Here is a 13,624-nt window from a genome sequence, read left to right as displayed (position 1 = left end):
CCTCTTTCTCTCTCTCCCTCCCTCTCTAAAAATCAAAAAACATATCCTCTGGGGAGGATTTTAAAAAATTAAAGAAAAAATGTGTTTCAAAGCCCTAGTGCTTAGCCAAGAGTAGGGTCTAAGGCCTTTACATTCAAATTATATTAAAACAAGTAGTAATTACTCTTTTAAGGCTACAACTGTCAACAGGTGGTCGTTACTTGTTTTAAAAGAAAAATGAGAATAGAAGGGAAACCAGTAAACTCAATTCAGCATCAAAGGGGGAACATACTAGTGTCACCCTGATAAATAAAAAAATTTGTTTTAAATTTATTGCTTTTAGGGAGAGAGAAGTGGGGGTAAGGAGAGAGAAAGACAGACAGAGACACACAGAGAAGAGACATCTATTTGTTGTTCCATTTATTTATGCATCCACTGGTTGATTCTTGTATGTGCCTTGACCGGGAGTCAAACCTACAACCTTGGCATATTAGAACAATGCTCTATAAAATGAGCTACCCAGCCAGGGCTAAAAAATTCTTTAAGAACTTGAAAATAAACAACAATTAACATAACACTTGAATAACGAAAAACTTGCAGCCTGAATTAAATTGACTTTCAACAGGTTCTATTCTTATATCTCTGTGTCAAACCTGTAAAGATATTGTACCTCACAGATGTAATTCAACTTAATGGATATAATAACAAAGATTTGAATATTCATGGACTAATACCTGACACGTACAATACAAGTGTCAATTTTGATGAGCTACAAATGTCTGAGACACAGTGCTGAGCAGAATGTGGGGTATGACAAGCAAGAGCTTCAAACAATTACAAAAACTATTTTCAAAGATAGAAGAGCTACGGAAGCTATGAGGACACCTTTCTTTCCTGAGAGCATATGCAGATGCTGGACCCGAGCAAAACCTATAGAGTACTCAGCAGTTGCACAGGACTGGCATTATGAATTGGAAACCACAGCAGACCCCCCAACACACAACTGCACTTACTGAGTTCTAAGGAGGAAGATGAGAGATTGGAAGCCAACCTGAAAAGAATAAAATCTCTGTGGTTTTGTGGAAGTTCCAATGGAAGAAGAAACCCTGCTTCAAGCACAAGACAGGGCTCTTCCACAATTCATTTGCCAGATTTTGAAACTGTACGGGGTAAGCAGCTAAAGAGCTAATCTCAAATCTTTGGAGAACAGAAATCTCCCTTGGTGCTTCAAAACAGAGGTAATAGAAAACTGTCAACCTCTAAATCAAAAGTCTGAGAAGACTATGCCTAAGGAACAAACACAAAGGTGGACTGAGGCAAATTAAGATGCCTGCTGCTCAGCCCCGACTGTGCTTAATTTCTGATTGGATCGAAGCAATCAGTCTGCTTCACCTTGCCAGAAGAAAGCTCAAATCTCTTCCAGAGGAAATAACTGTATCACTGGCAGCTTCTACCTTCTTTTACAAGTAATGTCCAACATATAATAATAACATGGAAAAAGGAAAATTATAATAGAGAATGAAGGGGAAAAAAACTCAGTATTAACACACACACAAATGATCCAGTTAGAAGGCAAAGACATTAAAATAAGTACGAGGGACTTCCAGTCAAGATGGTAGCATAGGTAGTATAGTAATCACCTCCTCCCACAACCATATCAAAATTACAACTAAACTGCAGAAGAATAACCATCATTCAGGGCCGCCTGAAATCTGGCTGAATGGAAGTCCTACAAGTAGAGACTGAAAGAAAAAACCACATCAAGACTGGTAGGAGAGGCTGGTCTCATACCCCTATGTGGCACATAAATAATCAGGAGAGATATCTCAGCTGCAGAGATTGTCCTTGAAGAGTGGGGTCCCTCTACCCCATACCGGCTCTCCCAGAATTCCAGTGCCAGAAAGAAAAGTCCCAATAACTTCTGGCTGTAAAAACCAGTAGGGATTGAGACAGGAGACTGAGGGCTTCTGTAGTCCCAGGCAGCTCCTATTACTCAGACTCACTCCCTTTGAACTGAAGTTCTAGGGAATCAGCTTGAAAGGATCAGAGACGTACAGGGAAGAACTGAATTGTCTGGCACTAGGGCCTGCTGGGGTGGCGGTGAGCTTTCTCCCAGACAGAGGTGTTGGCAGAGGCCACTGTTCCTTTGACAAACAGAGCTAGGATGCAGCCGCCATATCTGAATCTCTATCAACCTGGCTCACACTGTTTGCCTTGCCCTGGTGATTCCTTGAGGCCTCTCCCCACCCAACTTTCAGGCTCATCAAGCTGTTTCCAGTGTCTTTTCCATACAAATGGCCTGTCCTGGCACATGCCTCAGATTTTCCTCAAGTCTTTCAAACAAGCAGGATCAGGCCTCAGTGAGCCTCACACCTCTCATTAAGGGGCCCTATGCCTTGGTTCAACAGCCTGGCCTCGCGTGGGCACCTCCACGCCCAGCACAAGTAGCAACCATGTGCATATTACTTTGTAGTTCATGCCTAGTGACCCTGGGAAGAATACAAGCAGCAGCTAACCTTGGCCTACACCTCCTGGATGGCCCCCAAGCCAGTATACCCAGTGGACAGCTTCAGACCATGCTGAAGCGCCACCCAACCATCTCCACAAGCAATCCACTCAAGGGGCAAAGTCAGTGGGCACCAGAGTTCCTCTGAAGTAAGTCCTACTCTGTAGGGTGGGTCCCTGCACAGCTAATCCTTCATGGTAGTTGTAGGTTGGTGGTTATAACTAGTCTTTGCAGCTGACTGCCCTAGGGGTAAGTCCCTTGCACTGACTTGCAAACAGCAATCAAAACTCAACTATATGAGGAGGGTGTACACAGCCCACATGGAGGGCACACCTCGAGTGTACAGCTTAGGTGACTGGGGAGGGTGTTTCACTGGACCCTATAGAACTAGTAATGTTAGGCCACTCTACCAAACTTGGGAGACTAGTAGCTGTACATAATATATAAAAACAAATACAAGGAGGCTGTCAAAATGAGGACACGAAGAAACACACTCCAAGTGAAAGAACAGAACACTCCAGGAAAAGAACTAAACAAAATGGAGACAGGCAATCTACTAGATACAGAGTTCAAAACACTGGTTATAAGGATGCTCAATGACCTTAGGGAAAGAGTAGGTGAACTTACTGAGAATTTCAACAAAGAGATAGGAAACATAAAAACAAGATTAGAAACCATAAAAAAGAACAGAAATTAAGAATACATTAACTGAAATGAAAAGTACATTAAAGGAATACACAGTAGAGTAGATGAAGTAGAGGATTAAATCAGAAAGTTGGAAAACAAGGAAGCAGAAAAAAACCCAAGCAGAACATCAAAAAAAGAGAATCCAAAACATGAGGACTAAATAAGGAGCCTATGGGAAAACCTCAAGTGTACCAAAATTCACTAGGCATCCCAGAAGAGAAAGAAAGGTGGAGCAAGGAACTAAAAGCCTATGTAAGAAATGTGGCATAAAATTTCCCTAACCTGCTGAAGGAAATAGACATACAAGTCCAGGAAGTGCAGAGTTTCAAAGAAGATGAACCCAAAGAGGCTCACACCAAGACACATTATAAGTAAAATGCCAAAGGTCAGTGTTCTTGCCTGGGTACCTCGAAGGCCAGCACAAGCCTCATACTGGCCCTAGGATAAAAGCAAGAACCTCCTGTCCTTTTATCCTCTAGTCAGTTGTGAATCTTAAAAGCAGCAAGAGAAAAGCAGTAAGTTACCTACAGGGGATTTCCCATAAGACAGCTGATTTCTCAACAGAAACTTGGCAGTCCAGAAGGGATTAGCAAGAAATATTTAAAGTGATGAAAAACAAAGATCTACAATAAAGATTACTCTACCCAGCTCTACTCAGAAAAGCTATCATTTAGAATGAAGAACATATAAAGAGCTTCCCAGACAAGACAAAACTAAAGGAGTTCCATCATCACCAAACCAGTATTATATGAAATGTTAAAAAAAAAGGTCTTCTTTAACCCTCTGGAGGTGGTGGTTGTGGCTGATCTGAGAGATACAAGCTAAATCTTTTCTAAAGGCATTTTTTTTAATGCAACCTCTACAGGGTCAAGAGGAAGAAGAAATAAAAAATGTAAACAATAAAATGGCAATACATATGTAGCAACAACTGAATTGAAAAGATAAAATAAAGAATTGAAAAGATAAAATAAAAGAGCAAGCAGCATAGAAACAGACTCATGGATAGAGAACATTTTGACAGTTGCCAGATGGGGGATTGGAGGAATGGGTGAAATAGGTAAAGGGATTAAAAAGTACAAATTGGTTGTTACAGAACAGTCATGAGGGTGTAAAGTACAGCATAGGGAATATAGTCAATAACATTCTAGTAACTATGTACGGTATCAGATGGGTGCAAAATATATCAGGAGGATCACTTAGTAAGTTATGTAATATCTAATCACTTGATATACACCTGAAACTAATATAGTAATATATGTCAACTATAACTGAAAAATTAACAAATGATCAAAATAAATAAAATTATTACAAGTATGTTACAGAAAATGCATTGTATCATAGGCACAACTGACTAGAGAAAAAAAAGGACAGGAAGTTATTGCTTTTATCATAGGGCCTGTATGAGACTATGAAGATAAGGAATAAAAAGGAGGTGAAGAAAAGAGAGATATTTAGGATGAGGAATCAAACAGGAGTCAACAGTGAATTGTTCTCCAAAGAAATAAAAAAGCTTCTTCCCCCTTAAAAAAACTTTAGCCGAGGCTGGTGTGGCTCAGTGATAGTGCCAGCCTATCAACCAAAGGGTTGCTGATTCGATTCCCAGTCAGGGCACATGCCTGGGTTGCAAGCCAGGTGAGGGGCAACCACACATGAATGTTTCTCTCCCTGTCTTTCTCGCTTCCTTCCCCTCTCTCTAAAAATAAATTAATTTTTTTTTAAAAAGCCTCTTCCCAATAGTGGCCTGAGGTGACTTCTGCAAATGATTCACTACTCATTTGCCCCAGAAAACCCCACAAAATCACACAAATCAAGAGGTTCAAATCTTTTTGTTCACTTTAGGAATACTCATGAAACTGTCCGAGCCCTCAAGGGTATGCATGTCCAAAAAGCCACCAAGTACCTGAAGGGTGTCACTTTACGGAAACAATGTATGCCATTCTGTCATTATAATGCTGGAGCTGGTAGGCATGCCCAGTCCAATAGTGGGGCAGACACAGGGTTAATTGCTCAAAAAAACTGCTGAATTTTTGCTGCACATGCTTAAAAATGCAGAGTGGCCCTAACCAGATGGCTCAATTGGTTGGAGCATCCTCCCATACTCCAAAAGCTTGTGGGTTCCATCCCCAGTTGAGGCACATATGGGAGGCAACCAATCAATGTTTCTCTCTCTCCTCACCTCCCTCATTTCCTTCTCTTTCCCTTCCTCTCTCTCTACAATCAATAAACATATCTTTGGGTAAGGATGAAAAAAAAAATGCAGAAACCAATGTGGAACTTAATGGCTTCGATGCATATTGTCCTCTGGTCATTAAACACATCCAGGTGGACAAAGCTCCCAAGACTGGGCACAGAACTTGAACAGAGCTCATGGTCAGATTAACCCATATGAATTCTGCCTGCCATACAGACATGATCCTTACTGAAAAAGAGCAGATTGTTCCTAAACCAGGAGAGGCGGGTGGGCACATCCACACACACACACAAAATCCAGAAGCAACTAAAAAAACAAAAACTTATGGCCCAGGATTAAATTCAACATAAAATAAATGCTAATAAAAGTGTAAAAAAAAAAGTCAATGAGAAAATCCAAGTTTCTAGCTTGAAAAATTGGTTCACTGGTCCTAGTCACCAGATTTAGGGAAAATAAAAGGCATTATTACATTTGTATGCATATCCAAACATAATTTATTTTGGAAGGGGCAGTTCTACATATTAAAATGTTATGACATCTAACCTGTAATATACTGACATAATTAGGCATATACCTAATATACCTACATTATTCTTACCTGTAAAAAGATATCTTGTACTGTTTTCCTGAAATAACTCCTTATTTAATAGAAGACACTAATATATTCTATGCCCTTTCACCTAACTTGCTAAAAATAACTCTATGATCAGAGTCAACTACTAAAAATATAAGTGAAGAAATAAACACTTTTTAAAAGAATCATAAACCTGAATATGTTCATAGGAAAAGTATCTAAGATATTTCATTATCTATTGAGAATAAAATATCCCTTGCATATCCAATTGAAGACTGTATTGTTAAATCTCGTTAATACAGAGGAATGATACCAAAATATATTACTGAAAGAAATTAAAACCACCAGTCTTCCACTCTATTCCACAGGTATTTTACAGCTACTAATTAAACAATTCAAATTAAAAAAGGGAGAAATATCCACAAAAAAAGTAGTGTACCGTGAGAAACAGAATTCTAATTGTTTCTTCAGACATTCTTTTAGATCTTCTGTAGAAATTGCTGAATTGCTTTCTCCTGATGGTTAAAAATAAGAGGGAAAAAGTTAATAGCAAATCACCATAGGTGGCACACTTAACATATTGTCATACTCAGAATAAGGCACAAAATATACACAAATGAAACTCATCAAATTGAACTGTTTTTTTAGAATTCAGATAGCTCAATGTCCAAGTAATTTCTTTCAACCTATCTATTCTTCATTTAGACAGATTTCCCATCAGTTTAAAAACTTTTATCAAGTACAAAGCACTATTAATACCAAACTCACTTGGCTACCATATTGCAAAATACTATCCTAAATACTTTAAATTAAACAAGTCCTGGCTGGTATGGCTCAGTGGACTGAGAACTAAAAGGTTACGGGTTCAATTCCCTGTCACAGCACATTTCTGTGTTGCCCGAATGTGCACGATGCACATGATGTCTCTCTTGCACACCAATGTTTCTCTCCCTCTCTTTCTCAAAATAAGTAATTAAAATCTTAACAAAAAATAAAGAACAAGAGTAGTATTAATCTAAATTTCAAAATACTACTAGTTAAATGATGTGGGATAATATAATATATACACACACATCTGTAGTACTAATAGTAAATCTGGTATTAGTCACACTCCTTAGACTTCTATCTCTTAATACTTTTATTTCCTTAATTTTAGAGTAGCTTTGTCTTCCTAGGAATATTTAAAGAACTCAAATGTCCAAAGGACCAGATCAACTCTGTAAGAGTCTTCCATGCTTTCTATTATTTAAACCCAGGACAGGAGACTTTTTTTCAGGACTCAAGCTTGGAAAACCATCACTACTTGACACAAAACATTACAAACTCAAAGCACTGACTTTGTCCTCTTCTTAAAAAGCATTATTAATTTCCTTTAAATACACAGATAATAGGGTGTATATAAAGATAAATTCTGTGCATAATTTTACTACTACCTTGTCTTAGTATTCAAGATTCAAAGTGACCGTATATATTTTCATTAAAATGAATATAAGAAGCATTCTACCTTCATGTATATACAATCTTTCTAATATAAAAAAATTCATCTGCCCACATGCTACCTAAATGAATAACCTTCATTTAACCTTTCAATATCATTATGACACATTTATTAAAATACCAACTGGTTGCCACATCACTTAAATCAACTCTATGTTCAAAGTAGGCAGTAGTTAGGTATATTATGACCACAAGTAGAAAGTAGAACCTACCACCTTAAAATATTATACGAAAATACCACCCTATCCCACTTCAGAAATCAACCCACAAGCCAACAGACTTTAGAAATCCAGTCCAAGTATACATAATAAGCAAACTGAAGAAAAAGGAGATTTATATAATTTGACGGAAGGCAAAGATAGAAATGCCTTCCCTCCCATTACACTTATTTTCCAAAAAGACCCTTTACAAATTAGAAAAATAAAGTTAGATCATGAGGGTCTATGGTCCATTTTTATGGTTCTTTAAATTTCCTCCATCTCGACTCCAATCAGCTACTAATCCATGACAATTAAATGAATGTGAAAAACATGTTTCACAACTTAATTACAGTAAACCATCTTTTCAATACACCTTTTCTTTAAAATTAATCCCCACAACTTCACATTTATAAACGCACTTCACACTGAAAAAAGTGATGGGAAAATTGGCAGAACTTGCACTAATCCCAACTAATAGACTAAGCCATGACTTAGACCCCATAAAAGATTGTAATTTAAGTCTCTTTCAACTATTTTGACTATTTTTTTTCTTTTAGGTTTAATTTAACACTTAAATAGGAAATTAAAGTAAATATATCTTTAAATTACAATTTTCATATTTGGCCATTTTAAAACAGTATTTATGACAATCAACTAATAACGTTTCATTTATATAAACTAATAAGAAAGTAATCTAATCAATGCTATAGGTTAATTAAAACAATGATAAAGAGACTTGGGGGCATGTGTGAGGGGGTGGGTAGCATAATGCATTCTCATTTGACCAATAAAATCTAAAGCTTACCAGAATCGTCATATATTTGGTAACTCAGATCTTCTGGCCCTAAAATCATTCCATCAGTTGACTCTTCAATGCCTGTAGAATTTCTTGTGGTTTCACATGATGAATACATTACTTCATATTCCTTACACATATCATCTGAAAGTTCTGTATTACCTGTATAAAAGAAAACATATGGAAAATAAACAAATTCTTTAAATCCTGTCTTTAGGAACTCTGGGCCCTATGTCTTCTATAACAATATTTCAAGGAATTCTACCAGTTGAAAAAGAGTTCTCTTCCCAAGGGACTTATATTTTGACAATTAAGGATAAATAAAAATGATTAACAATAGCCTAAACTTATACAGCACTATGTATCAGACAACTTAATGTACTTTATTCACTTAATTCTGCCAAACATTATTATTATCACTATCACTGTTTTATATTACTGTTTAATCTACAGATCAAGGACACAAGTATGGAAAATTTAAGTCATTTGCCCAAGGTCAAATAAGTGGGTAAAGACCATTGCCAATGATGGTAGATCAAAACTAATTTGTAAGTATCACGCCCTGGACAGTGTGGTCCAATAACCAAAGGGCTGCAAGTTCAATTCATGTTCAGGGCGCATGCCTAGGTCGTGGGATCATCCTCTGTCTAGGCACGGGTGCGTGCAACCCCGTTCAGACACTATAATCCCTGGTCTGGGTGACCAACAGATGCTTCTCTAGCATCAATGTTTCTCTCTCCCTTCCTCTAAAAAAGCATATGAAAATGTCCATGGGTAAGGATAAAAAATAAAAACCCCACCTAATTTATAAATTTATTATGAATGGGTTAAAGGCTAGACCAAAGATAGTTATTTAAAATCAGTAACCATTCATACTAGATATAAGAATTGTATACAAAGTACATGTTAAACATCTATAAACATATATAATCAAATAATCAAAGGATGCACCCCAAAGTTCTATAAATTGATTTGGCTATATGTAACCAATATGTTTTTTGTTTTGATGGAATATTCGGGACTTACCCTCAGGATGAGACCCTGATGTGGCTGCTGTTTCATGCCAAGGGCTTTCAGTTCCATGAGTTACTGGTGTGGCATCAGTATTTCCAGGAGGAATTTCTTGCCACACTTTGGCATTAGGATTTAAACCAGTTCCTTTAGATGTTACCTGCTAAATAATCAAAGGACCTATTTGTAAATTTTAAGAGCCAGTTTCATTAAAAATACAAATTTAGGTAAAAGACTTTTTCCATTATTTAAATGTCAAGAAAATCCGCAATAGGTGAAGTTAAAAGTTAAATGTAAATTTGTATGTCATAGAAAATTGGCTTTGAAGAAAGAGATGTAAATCACAGCAGATGGATAATACAAAACCGCAATAGAACACTAAATACTAGGTAAATAATATTCTAAAAAGAATACACGTGTACACAAACACAAAAATAAAATATTTTACACTCATGAAATTAGCAAAGCACTTAAAAATAATTCTCACATTGGCATAAAATTTGCCAACTCATTCTTTACTGGAGATTGTATAAAATAGTGCAACTCATTCCCACAGTATTAACGTTATTTATCAACAGCTAAGAAATGGAACTAACCCGAAGTCCAAGAAAAAGGAAATTATGACACACTCATGGGTAAAGCAGTACAAAGCCATTCAAAATTATAAAGATACATTACCATATTTTATGAAATCTAATGGGGTACTATAACATCACAAAGAAAAAATTTTCATTTACTAAACTATGACACACCAAATATTTTAGAATATTTCCCAATTTTCGGAGAAGTTACAGTGTACAACAGATGTGCATCTTAGGGTTGATGAAATATGAAACACACCAAAATGAAAAATGATTTCACACAATGGACTGAAAAAAAAACACCCTATAACCACAATAATAAAAACAAATGTATTAATACTCTGGGCTGAGCGCTGAACTAAATGCTTTACAGGTATCATCTCACCATTTCTTAAAACAATCCATATGCACTAGTATCTCTCTTTTACAGGTTATCCATATGAGAAATATATCTAACTAAAGACACACAGAGATTAAATATGAAGTCAGTATTAATCATAAAGTGATTACAACTCATAGATCAAAATAATTGCAAAAAGTATACAACATGTGGATACGGGCTGGAAGGGACCATGATGTGCTACAACAACCAGATCAAGAATTTCTTTCCTTCATAAAGCATTTTATTAACAACGCATTCTATTAATATTTTGTCTTAAGTTTTAATCATAAAAAATATGAAACTTGCTCTGGCTGGTGTGGTTCAGAGAATTGCATGTGAACTGAAAGGTCGCTGGTTTAATTCACTCTCAGAGCATGTGCCTGGGCTATGGGCCAGGTCCCCAGTTGGGGGCCTGCAAGAGGCAACCAGTTCATGTTTCTCTCGCACATGGATGCTTCTCTCCCTCTCTTTCTCCCTCCCTCCCCTCTCTCTGAAAATAAATAAACAAATAAATAAAATAGTTAAAAAACAATGAAAAACTTAGAAAGCTTATTATATCTATTAGGAATTTTTCAGATGAGAGAACAAATGTGACAATGTCTAATATATTAAAATCAAATATTATTTTGTGCCTATACATAATATACTATTATTTTTTGCTTTACAGTTATTAGTCATTATTTACTGAATTTATGTTAAGTGTTGATAATAGTATAATATGTTATTTTCTACATTATCATTCTTTCTTCCATTTCAGATCTTCTGGAATCATTTTCCTTCTTCTAGGACACCACTGAGATTTTTTTTTAAATAAACTCTCAAATGGTGGTTTCTCTAAAAAAACTTTTATTTTTACCCATTGACTTTGCTATATACAGAATTCTTACTAGGCACATACTCCCTTTCAGTACATTGCCTTCTGGTGTACATTACTGCTAATCAGAAAATCAGTCATTAGTCTAGCTGATTCCTAAAATCTCTTTTAACTCTGGTTGCTTAAACTCTTGTCAATGGTGTTCAGTGGTTTTGCAATCGTAACTCTAAGTGTGAAAGTCTTTTTTATTCTACTTGGGATTTCACTGAGCTCTCTGAAATCTAGTGTTTCTTCCATCAATTACATAAAATTCTCAGCCACTACTTCAAATATATCCTCTCCAGAAACTGCTCTATTACTTCCTTCTGAAACTCCAATAAAATATTTTATACCTTCTCATCCTATATTCTACTTCTCTGTACCAATCTCCTATTTTCCCTTTCTTAGCCTGTCTAAGAAATCACATTCTGCGTGGTAACAGTGATCCTGAGAAAGAAGAACAAAGTGGAAGAATCATGTTACCTAATATGATACTATACTCTAAGAACATAGTAATCAAAACAACATGGTACTGGCTTAAAAACAGATATCAACACAACAGAACAGAGAACCCAGAAATAAATGCATACCTTTATAGTCAATTAATATTTGACAGAGGAAGCAAGCACATACAATGGGCTAAAGATAGTTTATTCAATAAATGGTGCTGAGAAAATTGGACAGATACATGCAAAAAAGAAAGAAAAAGAAACTAGACCACTCTCTTAGATCTCATACAAGAAACAATTCAAAATGGATCAAAGACTTAAATGTTAGACCCCCAAAACATAATCATATTAGAAAACATAGGCAGCAAAATCTTGGACATTGCTCATAGCAATATTTTTTGGATGTATCTCCCCAGGCAAGGGAAACTAAAGAAAAAATAAACAAATGGTCCTACATCAAACTAAAAAAGTTTTTGCACAATAAAGAAAAACAACAACAAAAGAAGCAGACAACCCATAGAATGTGAGAACATATTCACTGATATTATCTGATAAGGGGTTAATATCCAAAACTTATAAACAGCTTACAAAACTCAACACCAAAAAACCCCAAACAACCCAATAAAAAAAAACGGGCAAAAAAAAAAATGTAATAGACACTTCTCCAAAGAGGACATACAGATAGCAAATAAACATATGAAAAGATGCTCAATATCACTAATAATCAGAGAAATGTAAATTAAAACCACAATAAGCTATTACCCCATACCTGTCAGAATGACTATCATCAATAAATCAACAAACACATGCTGGCAAGGATGTGGAGAAAGGGGAACCCTTTGGCACTGTTGGTAGGAATGCAAATTGGTGAAGCCACTGTGGAAAGCAGTGTGGAGATAACCTCAAAAAATTAAAAATGGATCTGACTTTTGACCCAGCAAATCCCACTTCTGGGAATATATCCGAAGGAACCCAAAACACTAATTTGAAAGAACATAAGCACCCCAATGTTCATTGCATCATTATTTACGACCACCAAGATATGAAAGCGGCCCAAGTGTCCATCAATAGATGAGTGGACAAAAATACTATGAGACATTTACACAATGGAATACTACTCAGCAATAAAAGGATTAAACTTCCATCCTTTGTGACATTATGGGTGGACCCAGAGAACATTAAGCTAAGTGAAATAAGCCAGTCAGAGAAAGACAAACACCGTATGATTTCACTCGTATGTGGAATCTAATGAACAAACTGAACCAACATGCAAAACAGACTCATAGATAGCAGGATGACAGCTAAGGGAGTGAGAGAATAGGGAGTGGAGGGACTGAGCAAAAAGGAAAAAGGACCCATGGACAACAGTGTGGTGACTGCGGGGATGGGAGGGGGTATGAGGGGACTAAATGTTAACAGAAAAAATTACAGTAAAAAACTTTTACTTCCACGAAGATGCAGGCATAGGTGAAGACGTGCTTTCTCACACAACCAAGTTTAGAGACAACTAAATATTAGCAACAGAAAACAGCCAGAACCCAGAAAATTGAACTTTTTGGAAGTCTGATAACAACAAATTCTTCAGCCTGACTGGTAAGAGGGGCGAAACCAGCAGCTGCGCAGAGTGGGGTTGCACAGGAAAACTCGGTCAGACGGACTCAGGCCTGCGGAATCCAGGCCCACAGTTGGACCTGGTGGGCAACTCAGCAAGCGACATCGACGAAACAGCGAGGGAGCAGGGCTGCGGGTTGACTGTGGTCATGCATTCATGTGTGGATAGACAAGCGAGAAAGTGGGCAACTGGACGAGAGCCAGCAGCCCCAGCGGCAGCTGCAGCAGAGGGCGCTGCCATTTCCCTGCTCTGACCATGCCCCCACATACAGCATCACAACCCAGCGACCTGGGAGTCCAAGGCTCC

The 13,624-nt window shown here is 37.0% G+C and overlaps 1 protein-coding gene across 6 annotated transcripts in view; it reads right to left on the bottom strand.

Moving 5' to 3' along the window:
- LARP4 (La ribonucleoprotein 4) overlaps positions 1-13,624 on the bottom strand; it is an 80,394-nt gene that overhangs the window by 45,320 nt on the left and 21,450 nt on the right. For 5 of the 6 annotated variants that reach the window (XM_053661487.1, XM_037136660.2, XM_037136631.2 and 2 more), the window contains 3 exons: positions 9,457-9,604; positions 8,440-8,592; positions 6,377-6,452 (listed from right to left, as the gene is read on the bottom strand). In XM_053661487.1, coding sequence (XP_053517462.1) covers positions 6,377-6,452; positions 8,440-8,592; positions 9,457-9,604 — 377 coding nt within the window. The remainder of the gene's footprint in view (positions 1-6,376; positions 6,453-8,439; positions 8,593-9,456; positions 9,605-13,624) is intronic. The other variant, XM_037136638.2, reaches the window with a different exon arrangement.

The sequence above is a fragment of the Artibeus jamaicensis genome, unplaced genomic scaffold (genome assembly GCF_021234435.1).
Source record: "Artibeus jamaicensis isolate MK-2021 breed Jamaican fruit bat unplaced genomic scaffold, CSHL_Jam_final contig_233, whole genome shotgun sequence".
Lineage (NCBI taxonomy): Eukaryota > Metazoa > Chordata > Mammalia > Chiroptera > Phyllostomidae > Artibeus > Artibeus jamaicensis.
The sequence above is the reverse complement of the archived record's forward strand: the minus strand, read 5'-3'. Positions and strand labels throughout refer to the sequence as shown.